At 31.6% G+C, this 14652-nt stretch overlaps 2 protein-coding genes and 1 long non-coding RNA gene across 3 annotated transcripts; 1 reads left to right on the plus strand and 2 right to left on the minus strand.

Annotated features, from left to right (window-relative positions):
- The first annotated feature begins 3274 nt into the window (after positions 1-3274).
- On the plus strand, positions 3275-3876 carry LOC102604399 (ras-related protein RABA4d-like). Its single transcript, XM_006367490.1, has 2 exons — positions 3275-3384; positions 3429-3876. Exons 1-2 carry the CDS (start codon positions 3275-3277, stop codon positions 3874-3876), a joined length of 558 nt encoding a protein of 185 aa, XP_006367552.1.
- Positions 3877-4391: 515 nt separating this feature from the next.
- On the minus strand, positions 4392-4877 carry LOC107059079 (uncharacterized). The gene is made up of 2 exons (XM_015305489.1): positions 4596-4877; positions 4392-4445 (listed from the first exon to the last, which is right to left on the minus strand). Exons 1-2 carry the CDS (start codon positions 4869-4871, stop codon positions 4392-4394), a joined length of 330 nt encoding a protein of 109 aa, XP_015160975.1. The 5' UTR covers positions 4872-4877.
- Positions 4878-8293: 3416 nt separating this feature from the next.
- LOC102603051 (uncharacterized) lies at positions 8294-11860 on the minus strand. Its single transcript, XR_368963.2, has 3 exons — positions 11734-11860; positions 11521-11637; positions 8294-8718 (listed from the first exon to the last, which is right to left on the minus strand). It is a non-coding gene; the product is annotated as an uncharacterized lncRNA (long non-coding RNA).
- Positions 11861-14652: the final 2792 nt, after the last annotated feature.

Here is a 14652-nt window from a genome sequence, read left to right on the forward strand (position 1 = left end):
TGTTGGCGCATGGTTCTTATGGAGAGTTGAGTTAATATGAACTCGTGTCCCCAACTTGGTGCTCAAGACTACTCCCAAAAATATACTTTGGCTCATAAGTGTTTTAAACACATCTTTCTTTAACTTGAGATAATTACTCAAATCTAGCCCAAAGGCTCTTTTGGAATCGATGTTCCTTTCTTACTCAAATGTAAAAACATTTTAGAAACTTCCTTGGAAAATTACATAGTTCCCTAATAACTTTTGAGAAATGGACTCGACTTTATGCTCTTGACTTAACTTGAAACTTGAGATTCTTCACTTGGCTTGAAATTCTATACCCTTTACTTGACTTGAAACTCTATTCCCTTTTACTTGACTTGAAACTTGAGTCTTAAAAATGAAGTTAAAACATTCACTAAAGACTCTTGAACAACTTTAAAAAAACTTGCTGCTTGACTTGCTTAACTTCTAAGCTTGGCTCTAATTTCACTTGACTTTGATCCTAACTTGCCTTGAATTGGATTATGGATTCAAGGTATATGATCACATGTTTATGGATGAGTTCTTGACTCTTAGACGTACTTTGGAGTGTTGAAATAACTATAAAACATAGGTACGATACCAAGGAACATGTATGAAAAAGTGGGGAATGAAAGGTAAAGGGAAGGATTGGCGCCCTTGGAGCTCTAAGAGGCGCGGGGCGCCAGCCCTCAAACTTCAGAAGGACTGCTGGGCGCTCTGCCAGGTGCTCTGCCCCAAGGGGAAAGTTCAGTGTTCCTTTTTGGGGTGCGCTGGCTTGCACGACAGCCCAGCCCTTTTCCCCCAAAAATCCGACTTTTCCCCTTGTTTCTTACAACTCTAAACCCTCTCAACCTCAAAGGTTCCAGCAGCAAACACTTAGAATCATAAAAACCCTTAATATACAACAGATTCAACTCAAAATCACAACCGGAAACCTGTACTAAACCAGCAAGAACTTCAACACAACACAACTACAACTTCAACAAACATCACCACAAGATTTCAACAACCACAACTAAATCTTTTCTTGAAAATAAAAGAGTTTGGTGTGTGGGGGAAAGAATCACCCAACACTATGAACTCACATACCTAGTAGGATCACTCCCGACGATATCCACGATGATCTCCTTGATTGCTCTTCTCTTTCTCCTCTTCCTTCTCTTCTTTCTCTCTTCTCTCCCAAGCCCTAACTCTTCGCTCTTTAAAAATGAGACAAACTGATCTAAAAAATCAGTCCAACACTTAAATATAACCAAAAGAATTGATTAGGGAAAAGACCAAAATGCCCTTAAAATTTCCAGACGGATTTCCCTGCCAACTGCCCAACTTCCAAAGGGCATAACTCACTCATACGAACTCGGAATCGATCAAACTCGGTGGAGTTGGAAAGATCATTCAAAAATATTTCCAGAAATGACTGGAAATTCGCCTAACTCATTCTGAGCTAGGAGTTATGACTGATCAAAGTTGGCCAAAAACTCATTTTTTTCCCATACTTGGACAAATTTCCAGATTTTTGAATTCCTTCCAAAAATGATTAAATTCCAATTCTAAGCCTCTTCATTGTTATTTCAAATTGTCGGATGTTACATCAAACACACAAAAGCCAATAAATTCTTAACTTGTATATATCGACAGTGTAAACAACTCCTACATTATCAGTGTCTTTTATTGTCAAGTACAAATCAATGCTACTGATATAGTAATGTGGATGCTTAACACTCTCCACACGCCAAAAGTTTGGCTTCTCAAGCATTGGTAACACAACATCGTATCTTTATTATGTTTTTATCTCAATATTAAAGAGCTTTCGGATCCAATATTGAGCCAAAATACAATATAACATTCGCATCACAAGCAATAAGATAGCTTTTATAGTCTTTCTTCTGATGCTATGTATATGCTTCGATTAAATATGGATGAACAAGCATCTCCAAAAAAGTGTTCATTAAAATCTTTCAGAACGACAAAGAATGCAAGACGTCATGAGAAAATAAAGCTACATATTAGCTATTAAATATAATGAAAGAAGAATTCAGAACCACTTGTGGATTCAAAGAATTTAGTGTTTATAGAATCCTACAGTGGCCTTAAGTCTATGTATAATTATCATAAGTGTGTTCACAATCAACTATTTTCTAGAAATTACTAATACATATACAAAGTCTCTTGGAAAAACTGTTATTACCTCCATCGCGAGCATCTTACTCTAAAGTGGCGCTAGTGCTTGACTAATAAGATATTAAGAGGGGCCTGACAACATGAAACCTATACGTTAGTTAATATAGTGGGCAATTGAGACATTGCTTTAGCTCTCCTTGTAATAGAGTTATTACTTGTAGTGAAATTAAGAGGTTAATCTCATGTGGGTGTAGTTGAAGTCTGTATTCACACATTGCTTGATATTAGTGAAAACAATTGAAAATCTCGTGTGACAGGTCGTGGTTTTATTCCCTTGAGCAAGGAGGTTTCCACGTAAAAACTCCTTGTCGTTACTGTTCAAGTAGGTCTTATTTGCATTCTAGTATATTGTTAACCTGGTACTATAGCACAGTGGACTAGCACATCTCAACAGAAAGAAATTCCCCACTGATGTGTTCTTGGAGTCGTCTCCAGCTTTTCCAACAGGGGAAATACGGTCACGATTCCTTCTCCTTTTCTGATCACTTCTTCCATTTATTGGCAATCTGTTATCCATAGTCTCTTGAGATTCAGAGCACCTCTGGCCAAATCAAAATAGGCTAAGCAAATTGAAAAAAAAAAAAACTAAATGTTTGATCACTAATTGATGCGTTCTAGGAGTTAAAATGTTTACTTTAGGTCCTATGTGTTCTTGGAGTCGTCTAGGTCCGTCAGAGGTATAAAAAATATAGAGAAATCCTAGTACCTTCTTTAATTTTATCTTGTGTAATATTCGTTTGAGATGAGCCTAAATTCAGCGACATGGTTATTAGTTAGAATTCATATTGCTGATCCCAACTTAATTGAGATATTTGAGATGTTCTTGTATTTGTGATTAATCTCCTTAAAGAGTGTTTTAATTTATATCGCGATTCAGACTTTCATATGTATGTTTCTTTCTTGAGTTTTTGTTTCTATCATTGTACAAGGTATCTACCTGTCTTACAATTCATCTCGTTTGAGTCAAGGGCCTATCGAAACAACCTCTCTACGACTCTACCCCGCAAAGGTAGAGGTAAGGCCTGCATACATATTACCTCCCCAGATCCCAGTTTTGTATGTCATACTAACATTTTCCTTTTGTTAATCTATGTTGCTTGGACTCTCGAGAAAAATATTTCCGCACCCGTGTCGGATCCTCCAAAATGCTCTACTTTCAAAGGATCCTCTTTTGAAGAGTCAGAGCAACATTACCAATTGGTAATTGTTGCAACTCAATGAATCATCTCTCATATCTCTCTCAGGTATAGAGCAGTAACAAGCGCATATTATCGAGGTGCAGCTGGCGCGATGCTAGTCTATGACTTAACAAAACGCCAATCATTCGATCATATGGCTAGATGGCTGGAGGAACTAAGAGGTCACGCGGACAAGAACATAGTTATAATGCTCATCGCGAACAAATGTGATCTAGGAAGTCTTCGAGCTGTACCAGTTGAAGATGCTCAAGAATTTGCAGAAAGGGAAAATCTCTTCTTTATGGAAACATCAGCTCTTCAATCCACAAACGTCGAGGGTGCATTCATGACAGTTTTAACAGAAATTTATAAAATCATTAGCAAGAATAAGCTTATTGCAGCTCCGGGATCTGATTATGGGAAGCTACAATCTTTAAAGGGAACCAGGATCATTGTTCCTGGCCAGGATTCGGATTCTGGTGGGAATAGTGGTGGCTGCTGCATGTCGTCATGATTTTTTATTGAGTTCTGAAGGTCTTTTATTTATCCGAAATCATAATATTACTGGGAATGTTTTTTGTTGTATGTTTTATGTAGGATAGGGAATTGTTGTTGATGAAGTTGATTTAGATAGTTTGTTTAGCTATTTGTGTATACAGTTCATTAAGTTGTTCACTGGGCATCAGGGGCGGAGCTACAACCCTGTCTACGGGGTCTGTCATGTATTTGTGTTAAAAAATTCACTTAATACGTATAAACAATTTATCCAAAATCTACTATTCTTGCTTTTCTAGAATACAACACTGATAAACTCAAAATCCTAACTTCCGTTAAAGTTACAAACACACTAGTCTGGTGAACGGGAATGATAAAAAGAGTTTGTAAGAGACATTATCCGCAAGGGTCAAGGTCTTGGGAGCTCGAGCACATCAAGATTACAACAATGTAGATCCACTTCTGCTTGTTACCTCCATCACGGTGATGTTAGAGGTTTTACTTGCATTATTACATTGAGTACTTACTAACTTCCTAACTTCTGGCATGACTAGGTTCAGCTTCGTTGCCATCCCTAGCTTTTTGTTCCTGCAGGAAACAGAGAATGCAAAAGAAGAGAGAGATGACTAGCTTATTAAGTTAAAGAAAGTTGATGAAGTATCTAAAACGGAAAGAGAGCAGCAGAACCTAATTAGAATATGTAGCAATTACTTACATAGCTAGCGGAATAAAACATACCTTGTTATTGAACCTCTGTTGTATCCATTTATTGAGATCATCTACTTTCACCTCATCATCACATTTGAGAATCGGTGTACTCACAGATATTCTCTGTTGGACAAACGTCTTCATTTCAGGGCAGCCGCGAATATTCACGTAATTGAGAAATGGAAATTCAAGAGCATGCTCTGTTAGAAAGAAATGCCCCAGCTTAGGCAGATAGTTAAGACCCAGGCATTTCAATCGGGGAAATAAGGTCATGATTCCTTCTCCTTTTGTGATCACTTCTTCCATTGATTTACAGTATTGTATAGATAATACTTGGAGATTCAAAAGACCTTTGGCCACTGATGGAGACATCAAGTTTCTCAATTTTCCACAATTTGATACTCTCAATGTTTGAAGTTTGGTGAAGTAGTCAGTTGGAAGTTGGTGAGAGCATAGAGCACTTATGCTTTCAAGTTTCCAGATTTTTAGTGCTTCCAGGTTGGGACAAGAAACCTGCGAGCTTTGAAGTATCAAACTTTGTTGCAGATACAGTTGGAGCTATTGGAACAAAACACTACGTCATAAGTGGAGAAGCTGAAACTGCTTACACACATTTATTTATATATTTTTAAAAAGCCACTAGTCTCTGGGCACGTGTTTTGCACCTAAATCCCATATTATTCAATATAAACTTTTAAAATAACATAAATAATAACAAAATGTGTGATGAATAACACAATTTAAAAATAAAATAAAAACACAAGCTTGAAATAAATAAGAATTGATCTATTTATTGTATACTCACGTCCACCAACAACTAACAAACACACAAATATAATGAGAGCAGGAAATAAACGAAAAACAAAAATATAATATGGTGATGAAAACATTATGCATGGTGAGAGGAAGCAGAAACGAATACAAATTAAACTTGCTCAAAATAACTTGTTTCTCTGCATTTATAAATAACTATTACAAATATTTATTCAACAAAAGTAAGGAAGGTAGTAATAAGAAAATGAGTGATAAAGAGAAAAGATGGAGGAACTTACCGTCTATAAATATTTATATTTCTCTCTTCAATTAATTCATCACCTAAACAGTTTATGCCCCTTGCACTTGCAAGATAAATTATTTGACAAATCAAAGAAAATTTTAGTTTTAAAAGTCTGAAATACTACAAAATGATATAAAAAAGGATATAATGTGACCACTATAAAGAGGACCAAAATAGTCTCACATTAAAAAAAATACGACTTATTAATAATCTTAGCTCAAATTAGTAGTTAAATTAAAAAGTCTCGATTAAGACGTGAGACTTGCAAGTTATTGCATATTGTGAATGCTAATTATGATTAAACTCATATGTACTTCAATTGTAATTTATGTGATATCGATTTGATTAGGGTTAAATTTATTTCTAAATACAGACATATAAATAGACTTAAAAATAAAATGTCACATAAGTAGAATAAAGAAAATATTAATTTTATTCCATAAATTCAACCCTTAAATAATAAACCGTCCGCAAGCAAAGTCTAAACTTGTCCAAAAGAAAATGACTAGTATTGTACTTTTTTTTTAATTAAGGGGGGAAAAAAGGAATAGTATTACCTTTTGCCTGAGAAGATACGCCAAACAAGAAATAAATAGTAGTAGGTTCTTATGGAGTCAAAATGAAAAGAATAAAAAAGAATAAAATGATAAAATTTCTGATGGTGTGGTTTGGGCTTTTATAAAGAATTAGAATATGAAAAGGCTATACAAAATATATCTTATGGAACTTCAAAAGACTAAACAAATAAATATTGAAATAAGAAGAGGTACTAAATTAAAGAGTTGGCATCCGAATAGCTTACAATAACTACTGCAAATAAAATTGTACTCCCGATTCTATGTAGCTGAAACTATTCAATTACAGAAGACATTTTTAAAGGTAGAATGACCATTTAAATTTCACATTATATTTTTGTATAAATGAATTTGGTCTAAAATGCAGTATAATTAATTGTTACTCCTTAAATTCTACCTATTTTGATTAGAGTTAGGAAGAGATAATTCTTGTAATTGGTTAATAAAAAAACACTTATTACTAATGGTAATATTTAATAGAACGTATGTTTACAATTTTGTACAGAATATTGTATTAGTAGAGTTTTAGTGAAAGGGTAAAATAGTCAATTTAATATAATTAATAGGATATTGATTTGATGTAGGAGTAAAATGGTAATTCAACTTTGTAAGATTGATTTGATGTAGGGGTAAAATTGATGATTGATGTGTATTCCTTCATTTAATATTAAGAAAATATCATAAACCCAATAAATAATTATAGAAAAAAAATATTAAAAAATTATTATTTATTTAACTATACTAGACCGTGCTATGCACGGGCCCAACGTAGGGCTATTTATTGATCGGATAATTTCGCTTAATATGCCCTATAGAGATCAATTTTAAAATTTACTAATCTGCTAGCCAACCTATAATAAATATGTTGGTTCAGTAATGGATTAGCAATTATTGGATGGTTATCAGGCAGTGTAACGGTTAATCTATAATCTCTACGTTACCTTTTTTTTTTTTTTATGAACATACCTTACAAAAAGGATGGCTTTGAGTAACAACATCAAATGGATAAATTGATCCAAATGCTCAATTGGTTGTCCCATTTTCATTGTCCAGTGGAAGCATCTTTACCGATGACTCTATAAATTGCTGCATACTTTTCATTTACATATCCTCAATGTTTCTCTAAGTTTGCTGACTTGCTCTCCATTCAAAACTAATAATTATTAAAAAGTAAATAGATTTTTATGGCATTACACTTTAGCTTTTAGGAGTTAGGACTAACAAAGAAAATATATATAATTAATTTTATATACTATGGTAAAATATTAAATAAGCCTAATATACATAGACTTAAAATGTAAGTATGTTAACTCTTAACGGGTTAATATTTTACCCAATAAAGAAATTGAAAAATGCACCCTCACACCAATAAGCCGTTATTACAAAACTTTAATCCGCTCCCCAACCGTTTATTCAATAACTCAATACCAATAAGCCAGTTTGTCATTGACTTATCGAATTGAACACATCTAGCCCAATGTGTATGATTTTGAAAGAATAATTATAATTATTTTTTTTTGTAATTTGATTATCATGAACAAATATTGTCAATATAGAATAAAAATAATGAAATAAGCTACAATAGTATTGTTGAACTATTTTTATAAATACATATAAAAATTCCAGAAGTATAAATGATATGATAAATACATATTTAGAATTTCTCTTATGCTCAATTGACACAACTTCACTATAAAGAGGTGCAAAATCAAAGATTTAAATTTTTTCATAAAAGTAGTCTGCAGCAATTATTTTACATTTGGTTTGTCATTTCATTTGCAACAATTTAAAAACATATTAAAACATCATCAATTATCTCACAAGATAAGAATTGCACACATTAACAACCAAAGCGCTATATTACACCAAATCACATCACAATTTGAATTCTAAATTTTCTTTTCATTGAAGTTGTCAAAACACTATTTTATAGCGTCACATTATTAATTTAGAATTGTCAATAGCACCAAATCACCATAGATTTGAAATTACAATATCAAAAACTCACAAAATTTGATTGAGCATTTTTTAAGCATGAGCCTAACATCTCTTTTCAATTTTTACATGCAAGTAAAAATAGTGCACCAAAAGAACTGTACCTTTAAATCATAATTCTTCCATCTCTTTTCATTTCTATGTATGTTCATAGTTATAGAACAATTAATGGTAAGCGACCTTATTGGAACACCTGTGTGGTTTGACCCTTGTCCAAAATAGAAGTTTATCATGAAGGCCTCATAGAAAATTCAACATAACATGAATAAGAGTTAATCAAAGACCAAAAAGTGATTTAGCATCAATTTTGATGTCAAAGGTACTGGTTATTCTAAAATTTATCTTGCCACCCTCAAACCTTTCAAAAATATTGCCACCCTCGTGTTGTATCCTCCAAAAATACATAGCTTTTTGGATGATTCACCACACAACATCATGTAGCCTGAAAACTACATGCATGATCTTATTTCACCATTGCAAAATGACTCCTCTTGACTGAGAAATGCTGAAAGAACTGTTCCACTGCCTAAAAAAATGAAGAAAAATATAAGTAAGCCTATTCATGAATGATCAAATCTCTCACGAAGTAACTAATATAATAGGTTATCTCTTCTTTTGATGAAGTAAAGAAGAATAGGTCTATCTCTAAAATGAAATTAGACACAACTTAATAGTTAAAAGGTTAATAGGCCAAATAGTCGGCAAGCCACTATTAAAATAAAAAAATTGAGGTCCCTGCACTTATAACATCTCAATTGCTTCGTTAGACTTATATCTGTAACAGACTGCAATAGATCAATTAATTGGACATTACAGATTCCACAAAAAAGGTCCTTGAAACATAATTCCGTCTCAACATCTATGTAGAAAGACAAACAAACATCACTCTGAAGAACAGAAGTAGGAACATCTCATCTTCAGTAGCAGTAGCTACTGGTTAATTCACACCAAGTACAATTCAAAACAAAGAAAAAACTACTTGCTAATTTAAGGGAGAAGCTACAGTCAAGTAGGCATGTTACAACAAAGTTTAAAAAGATATATTTATAAATCCGAAAAAGTTTAATGAGTAATAGCATGCTAAGTTTTGGTAGGAGATATCTTTCCAAATTTAAATAAATTTTAGGAGCTTTTACATTCTATAAAGGAGAGCTTATCTTTGTGACTGGAAGTTCTGCTACCATCTTTAGCCATCAGTTTCTTTCACAAGTTTAACTTTCAAGGGTTTACATTACCTCTCTACCAAGAATCAACAAACAAAGAATTTTCATGTCAAAGCTTAAAGTAGAAACAATTTTTCTAATGTTACATACAAAATGATTCATATAAGAGTTTTAAAACTTTCTTATTTGAAGTCTAACGTTTAATCAGATTGTCTCAGTAAAAATCTGGTCCTCTTCTTCAGAGGAAGCACTCTAAACTTAGGCTGGTAATCAATCTCTAGCATGGGCCTGACCACTTAAAGTGAAGAATATTAATCAGCTAAGGATGGTCCTTGTATACATAGTCTCGCAATCTTAATAGATATCCAACAGAAAACATGAGAAACGTAATCGACAACGGCGTAAGCAAAAGCAGATAAAACCACATGATATTATTTTATAAGCCTGCTAAATTAGGTAAAAATAAGTATCAGACAAAGATCTCCACCAGAAAAGAACAAAAAAAATGCCAAAAATTACATGAAAAGAGTTTACTTTTGCTACATATTCGGCTACACTGATTCCCTATGAATATGGCGGTAGTTTACTATTTCAGTTGCAAGAGGCACACTAAGGAGATCAAATTGGATATGTGATTAATGAGATGGTGCTATACAAGTTCATATTCTTGGAAGAGGATACGCTACAAAGCAAACAGTTTCGTCATAAAATATAAGTTTTTGTAGCTGCTCCATGTACTACATATATATAATCTCCATATGAAAAATATTCAACCGTTAATAAGCATGAGAAATGTTTTTTTTTGAAGAGGCTAAGGCATGGAACTATCACAGATCAAAGAGTATCGAACTTTTAACAGCCAATATATTCTAAAAGTTCCATTGACTATGATATCCGATTTTATTTTATTTTTGTTACGATTAGTTGAAAAGTTCTTTTTCGAAGGCTTCTCTTACTTTCCTTTCCTTATTTAATATGGTTTTGGAAGTAACACAACTCTACATTTTCATATAGTAACAGATATAACAGAAAGTGCACACACCTATAAAAATAAGAGTTCTCTTCTTTTAGAGTAGCAACAAAACGTAGAAGGAAAAACATTATTTTGCACGTCCACTTCGTAGTTAGTGGCATAATTGCATCGATAGTAAGCCTCTATTCCATTTTGGAAATACTACGTTCATCCATGATAATAATATTGTAAGAAGAGCTGATATTGGAGGAAATTAATAAACTAAGTTACAACTAAATATTTGCAAGCAGAACTTGTCCAGTTGCGCATTTTGGTCACAACAAATGGCACATGGAAACTTAAAATATCAGAGTTATGTTTGTCTACCATGGTTAGTAGCAAAGATAATTTGTCTGGGTCATTTTTAGAAGCACAAAAGGACATAATTTTAATGCAGGGAAAAGTTCTGTAGGAAAATATATTTACTACACTACATATGTATAATTTTCTGGATAAATAACCAAAGGGTAAGCAATTGGCCAAAATCTCAAGTCTACAACTATGATTTTTCGTTGTTTTGTAAGAAAAGTGGAATTGACGTTGATTGGGTTTCTCAATATTGTATTGAAAAGTTGAGTCCATAATTTTTATATTAGAATTAACGAAGTTTCTTTAAATATTTATAGAACAAAAAAATTAAGTTGTTGAAGGTCTTTATCGAGCACTTGTAAGGTGAAGATCCTGCTACGAAACAGATGGAGTAATCAACCATGAAACAACAACACATTATATTAATCAAAAACACAAACGAAAAGTGTAAGGTAATTCAAACCCGCAGAAAATAATAAGATATAAGTGTCCCTTTTCTGATGTCCCACCATAACATAATTCTTTAATTATTTTTCTCTGTTGATTCCGAGGAGAATAAGACCACACATTTGTAAGTCTTACTTACTTGTTTCTTTGTATCACATAAGCACACCTCTTGTTGAGGAGAATGGCAAAAGCATTCACTCAAAAGAAGAGGTCAATACAAAAGTTAAAAGGAGTGGGCTGAACAATGTAGACAAAGTAGAATTTTTTCTAGCTAAGATAATTTTCCAAACACCTGGTGGACATCAAAAATCTTTCAACAGAAAAACCACATATGCATGCTCCATTAAATTTTAAATCTTGCTACAACTCAAAAATAAAATTAGAAGAATGATCATACCAATTAAGTGATTGTGCTCTTAATCTCCTGGTGTGGTAGGTTGATGAAGTTGTTACCAAAAAGCAAAGATTTCCATAATTGATGTTCTTTGCTTCATGTTAGGACTGAGAGAATTCCCTAAAATTTAAGCGAGACACGATTTAGAATTTAAAATCCTAAAGAAATAAGTAGAGAAAATTTCAAAATTCGAAATAAAAATGATTAAGAAGTAACCGATGTGAAAGAATCATCAATTGTAATACAATTTTTGTGCTCTTCTTTGCCTGATGTGGAAGAATCATATACAGTCTCATTCTCTCTTTTAAACTGGAAGAGACAGAGGAAAGAGATAATGGAACGATCTAGAACCGAAAGGAAGTACAAGTATAAATCAGTCCTTTGATATTATTATTTTATCCTTGAATAATAATTATATTTACAAGTTTGCCCTTGGTCTTCCTATCCTTCTCATGTCTAATAATTGGTTCTAGAATATTGCTGAAATTACCATTTTAACATTAGCCATCCCATGGCCTGATAGTTCTAGAATAGTGATGAAATTACCATTTTAGCCTTGGTCGTCTTGATCGTCTTCACCTTTCTATATAATAGAAATATTTTATTAATGGTATTATTGTAGTAACTCAACTTTATAGGGTTATTTTGGTATTTTAACTTTTAACTTTTTTTTATTCCCACTTATATTAATACTAGTTCTGAGAACGTGCCTTGCACTTTTGACCTTTATTATTATATAAAAATTTTATCGGCCTAATTTATGTATAGAAACATGTGTAATATCAACCCAATTAACTTAACAAATAATAATAATTTATACATGTCATCATATGCATACAAAATGAAAAAGATTAAACAAAGCAATATATTAATCTGAATAAGAAAGAATAACCGATAAATTAAAAAATATCATAAGAAAGTCTAGTGGACTAATATTTTATGTCCAATTTATAAAGGAAGAAACTATGTATGCCGTGATAGAATTATTAGCATCCCAAGAATAATTCATAATTAAGCATAATAATAAGTTAATAGATGGTTAAGAGAGGCGACATATGAGAAATATCATTGGAAACCTTACAAGTCACATTGAAGATGAATTAAGAAGAAGAAGAGGAGGGAGAGAACATCAATGGATCTAGTCTAGCATGATACACTGATCTGGCTATTTATAAAATTTTGAAATCATATTGTTGGAAGTTGAAAAGAACTTTAAAACATTGAATTGGTAAAATGATAAGTCATTCTAGAATATTGAAATAAGTGGCAGTACCAAGGAAATTAATTCATCCGTATGTATACTCAAATACATATTAATTATATTACTGTGAAACTTAATATGATATTCTTAATTAATGATAGAATATTTAATAAATTAGATATTTTATGACATTTTAATTTAATGTAGGGGAAAAACAACAATTTAACTTTTTTCTAAATTTCTCACTTGTAATAATATATATGATGATATTATTATTATTATTATTATTATGATATTTTTATTGAAAAACTGGCTTTTCAAATTCCTCAGGCATTTTACTATTTCATTAAAAAAAAAAATTAGATTTCTAGCATCCCATAATATTTATATTTAATATATAAACTAATTTTTCAAATTCTTCAGGCATTTTACTATTTCATTAAAAAAGAAAGTAGATTTTTAGCATCCATAATATTTATACTTAATATATAATAACTAACAATATATGATTAAAAAAGAAAGTAGATTTTTAGCATCCCGTAATAACTATATTTAATATATAATAACTAATAGTATATGATTTTTTTTTTAAAAAGTTTTTAGTATAAGGATAAAATGGTATTTCAACTTTACACTTTAAAGCTTTCCACTTTTAGTAATCTATGAATGATGATGATATGATATTTTTAATTAGCCAAACATATATAAAAAATTTTATATGATCTCGTTTCATATTTAAAAAAAGTTTTTTAGTATCTCAAATACATTAGTATTATTTTTCCATTTGGGCCGAGTCTAGAGCAGTAGAGATAATTTTTGAAAGGCACATCACATTTTTTAAATTAAAAAATTACAATTATATATTTTTTAATAAAATAGATAAAAATTTATTAACGAAAATGATAAATATGCACCATATATTAGACGGTAGATGTATATATGCACCAATTTTATTAACAAGAGGTATATTTGCTCAAAATCACAAAGTTGAGCAGTATATTTGCCCAGTTTTCCTTAATTCAATGTATAATTTGGGTTTCACTCATCTGCTTGTAAAATTTATCAAAGATGCCCCATTTTTCTGCAAATATAAAAAATAAACCAAAAATGGTCTAAAATGCCTTTATTGTTACTTAATAAGTCAAGAATGTCATTTTTCAAATAATTTTTTTTTTTTGAACACATTCTTTTCCTGATGATATTTTTTTATTAGCAAATGTTTATCCTACTTCAATTTGAAAAAAATAATATTTAAAATATTTCTTATTTTATTATAAATATCAAAATAAAAATTAATGGCTGATTTACTATGATCTTATATATAAGACATATAAAAATTAATGGTTGATTTACACATCAAATATAGCCTTATATGAATTTTTTAAATAACAAATTAAAAAATTAATTTAAAATTATTTTTTCACTGGTTAGACAAAAAGGATATATCTAAGCAATAGACTTTGTTTAAGTAAATATCGTTAATGCTTCAACCAAGAAAAACCCCTCCACCTGGATCTTCATGCGTAAGGATACTAGATTACCTAGTAGAAAAGATTGAAAAATCATCACAAACCGTAAAAGGTAAGATTTTGGTGATAAGAAGCAAACCTTTTCATCAAAAAGAGGATTTGAGTTGTTGGCTGTAGGCCTGAAATTCTGGAACTCAGGTAGTCCATACAAGAACATTCTTTGTAACAGAGGGAACTCAATGCGCTAAACATTGTCAGATTTACAAGCTTCAACTCATATAAATTGATTACTTCAAGTGTTGTCTTCAAAAAATGTGTCACTAAATCACAATGATAGAGGCGGAGATATTTCATGTTCTGAAATTCATTCAGCTACAACTCAGTCAACACATTATTAGAGCCCTTTCCCCTTGAAAGTACAAGTTCGCTCTCGTTCAACAGGTGGCAGATCCAATCACCCAATGG

The sequence above is a fragment of the Solanum tuberosum genome, unplaced genomic scaffold (genome assembly GCF_000226075.1).
Source record: "Solanum tuberosum cultivar DM 1-3 516 R44 unplaced genomic scaffold, SolTub_3.0 scf00798, whole genome shotgun sequence".
Taxonomy (NCBI): domain Eukaryota; kingdom Viridiplantae; phylum Streptophyta; class Magnoliopsida; order Solanales; family Solanaceae; genus Solanum; species Solanum tuberosum.

Excerpts from the sequence above, each read along its gene's own strand:
- LOC102604399 (XM_006367490.1), top strand. The coding sequence starts at position 3,275 with ATGTTGCTTGGACTCTCGAGAAAAATATTTCCGCACCCGTGTCGGATC. Across the intron at positions 3,385-3,428 it reads CAGAGCAACATTACCAATTG|GTATAGAGCAGTAACAAGCG; the intron begins GTAATTGTTGCA and ends TATCTCTCTCAG.
- LOC107059079 (XM_015305489.1), bottom strand. The coding sequence starts at position 4,871 with ATGGAAGAAGTGATCACAAAAGGAGAAGGAATCATGACCTTATTTCCC. Across the intron at positions 4,446-4,595 it reads AACAGAGGTTCAATAACAAG|GAACAAAAAGCTAGGGATGG; the intron begins GTATGTTTTATT and ends TGTTTCCTGCAG.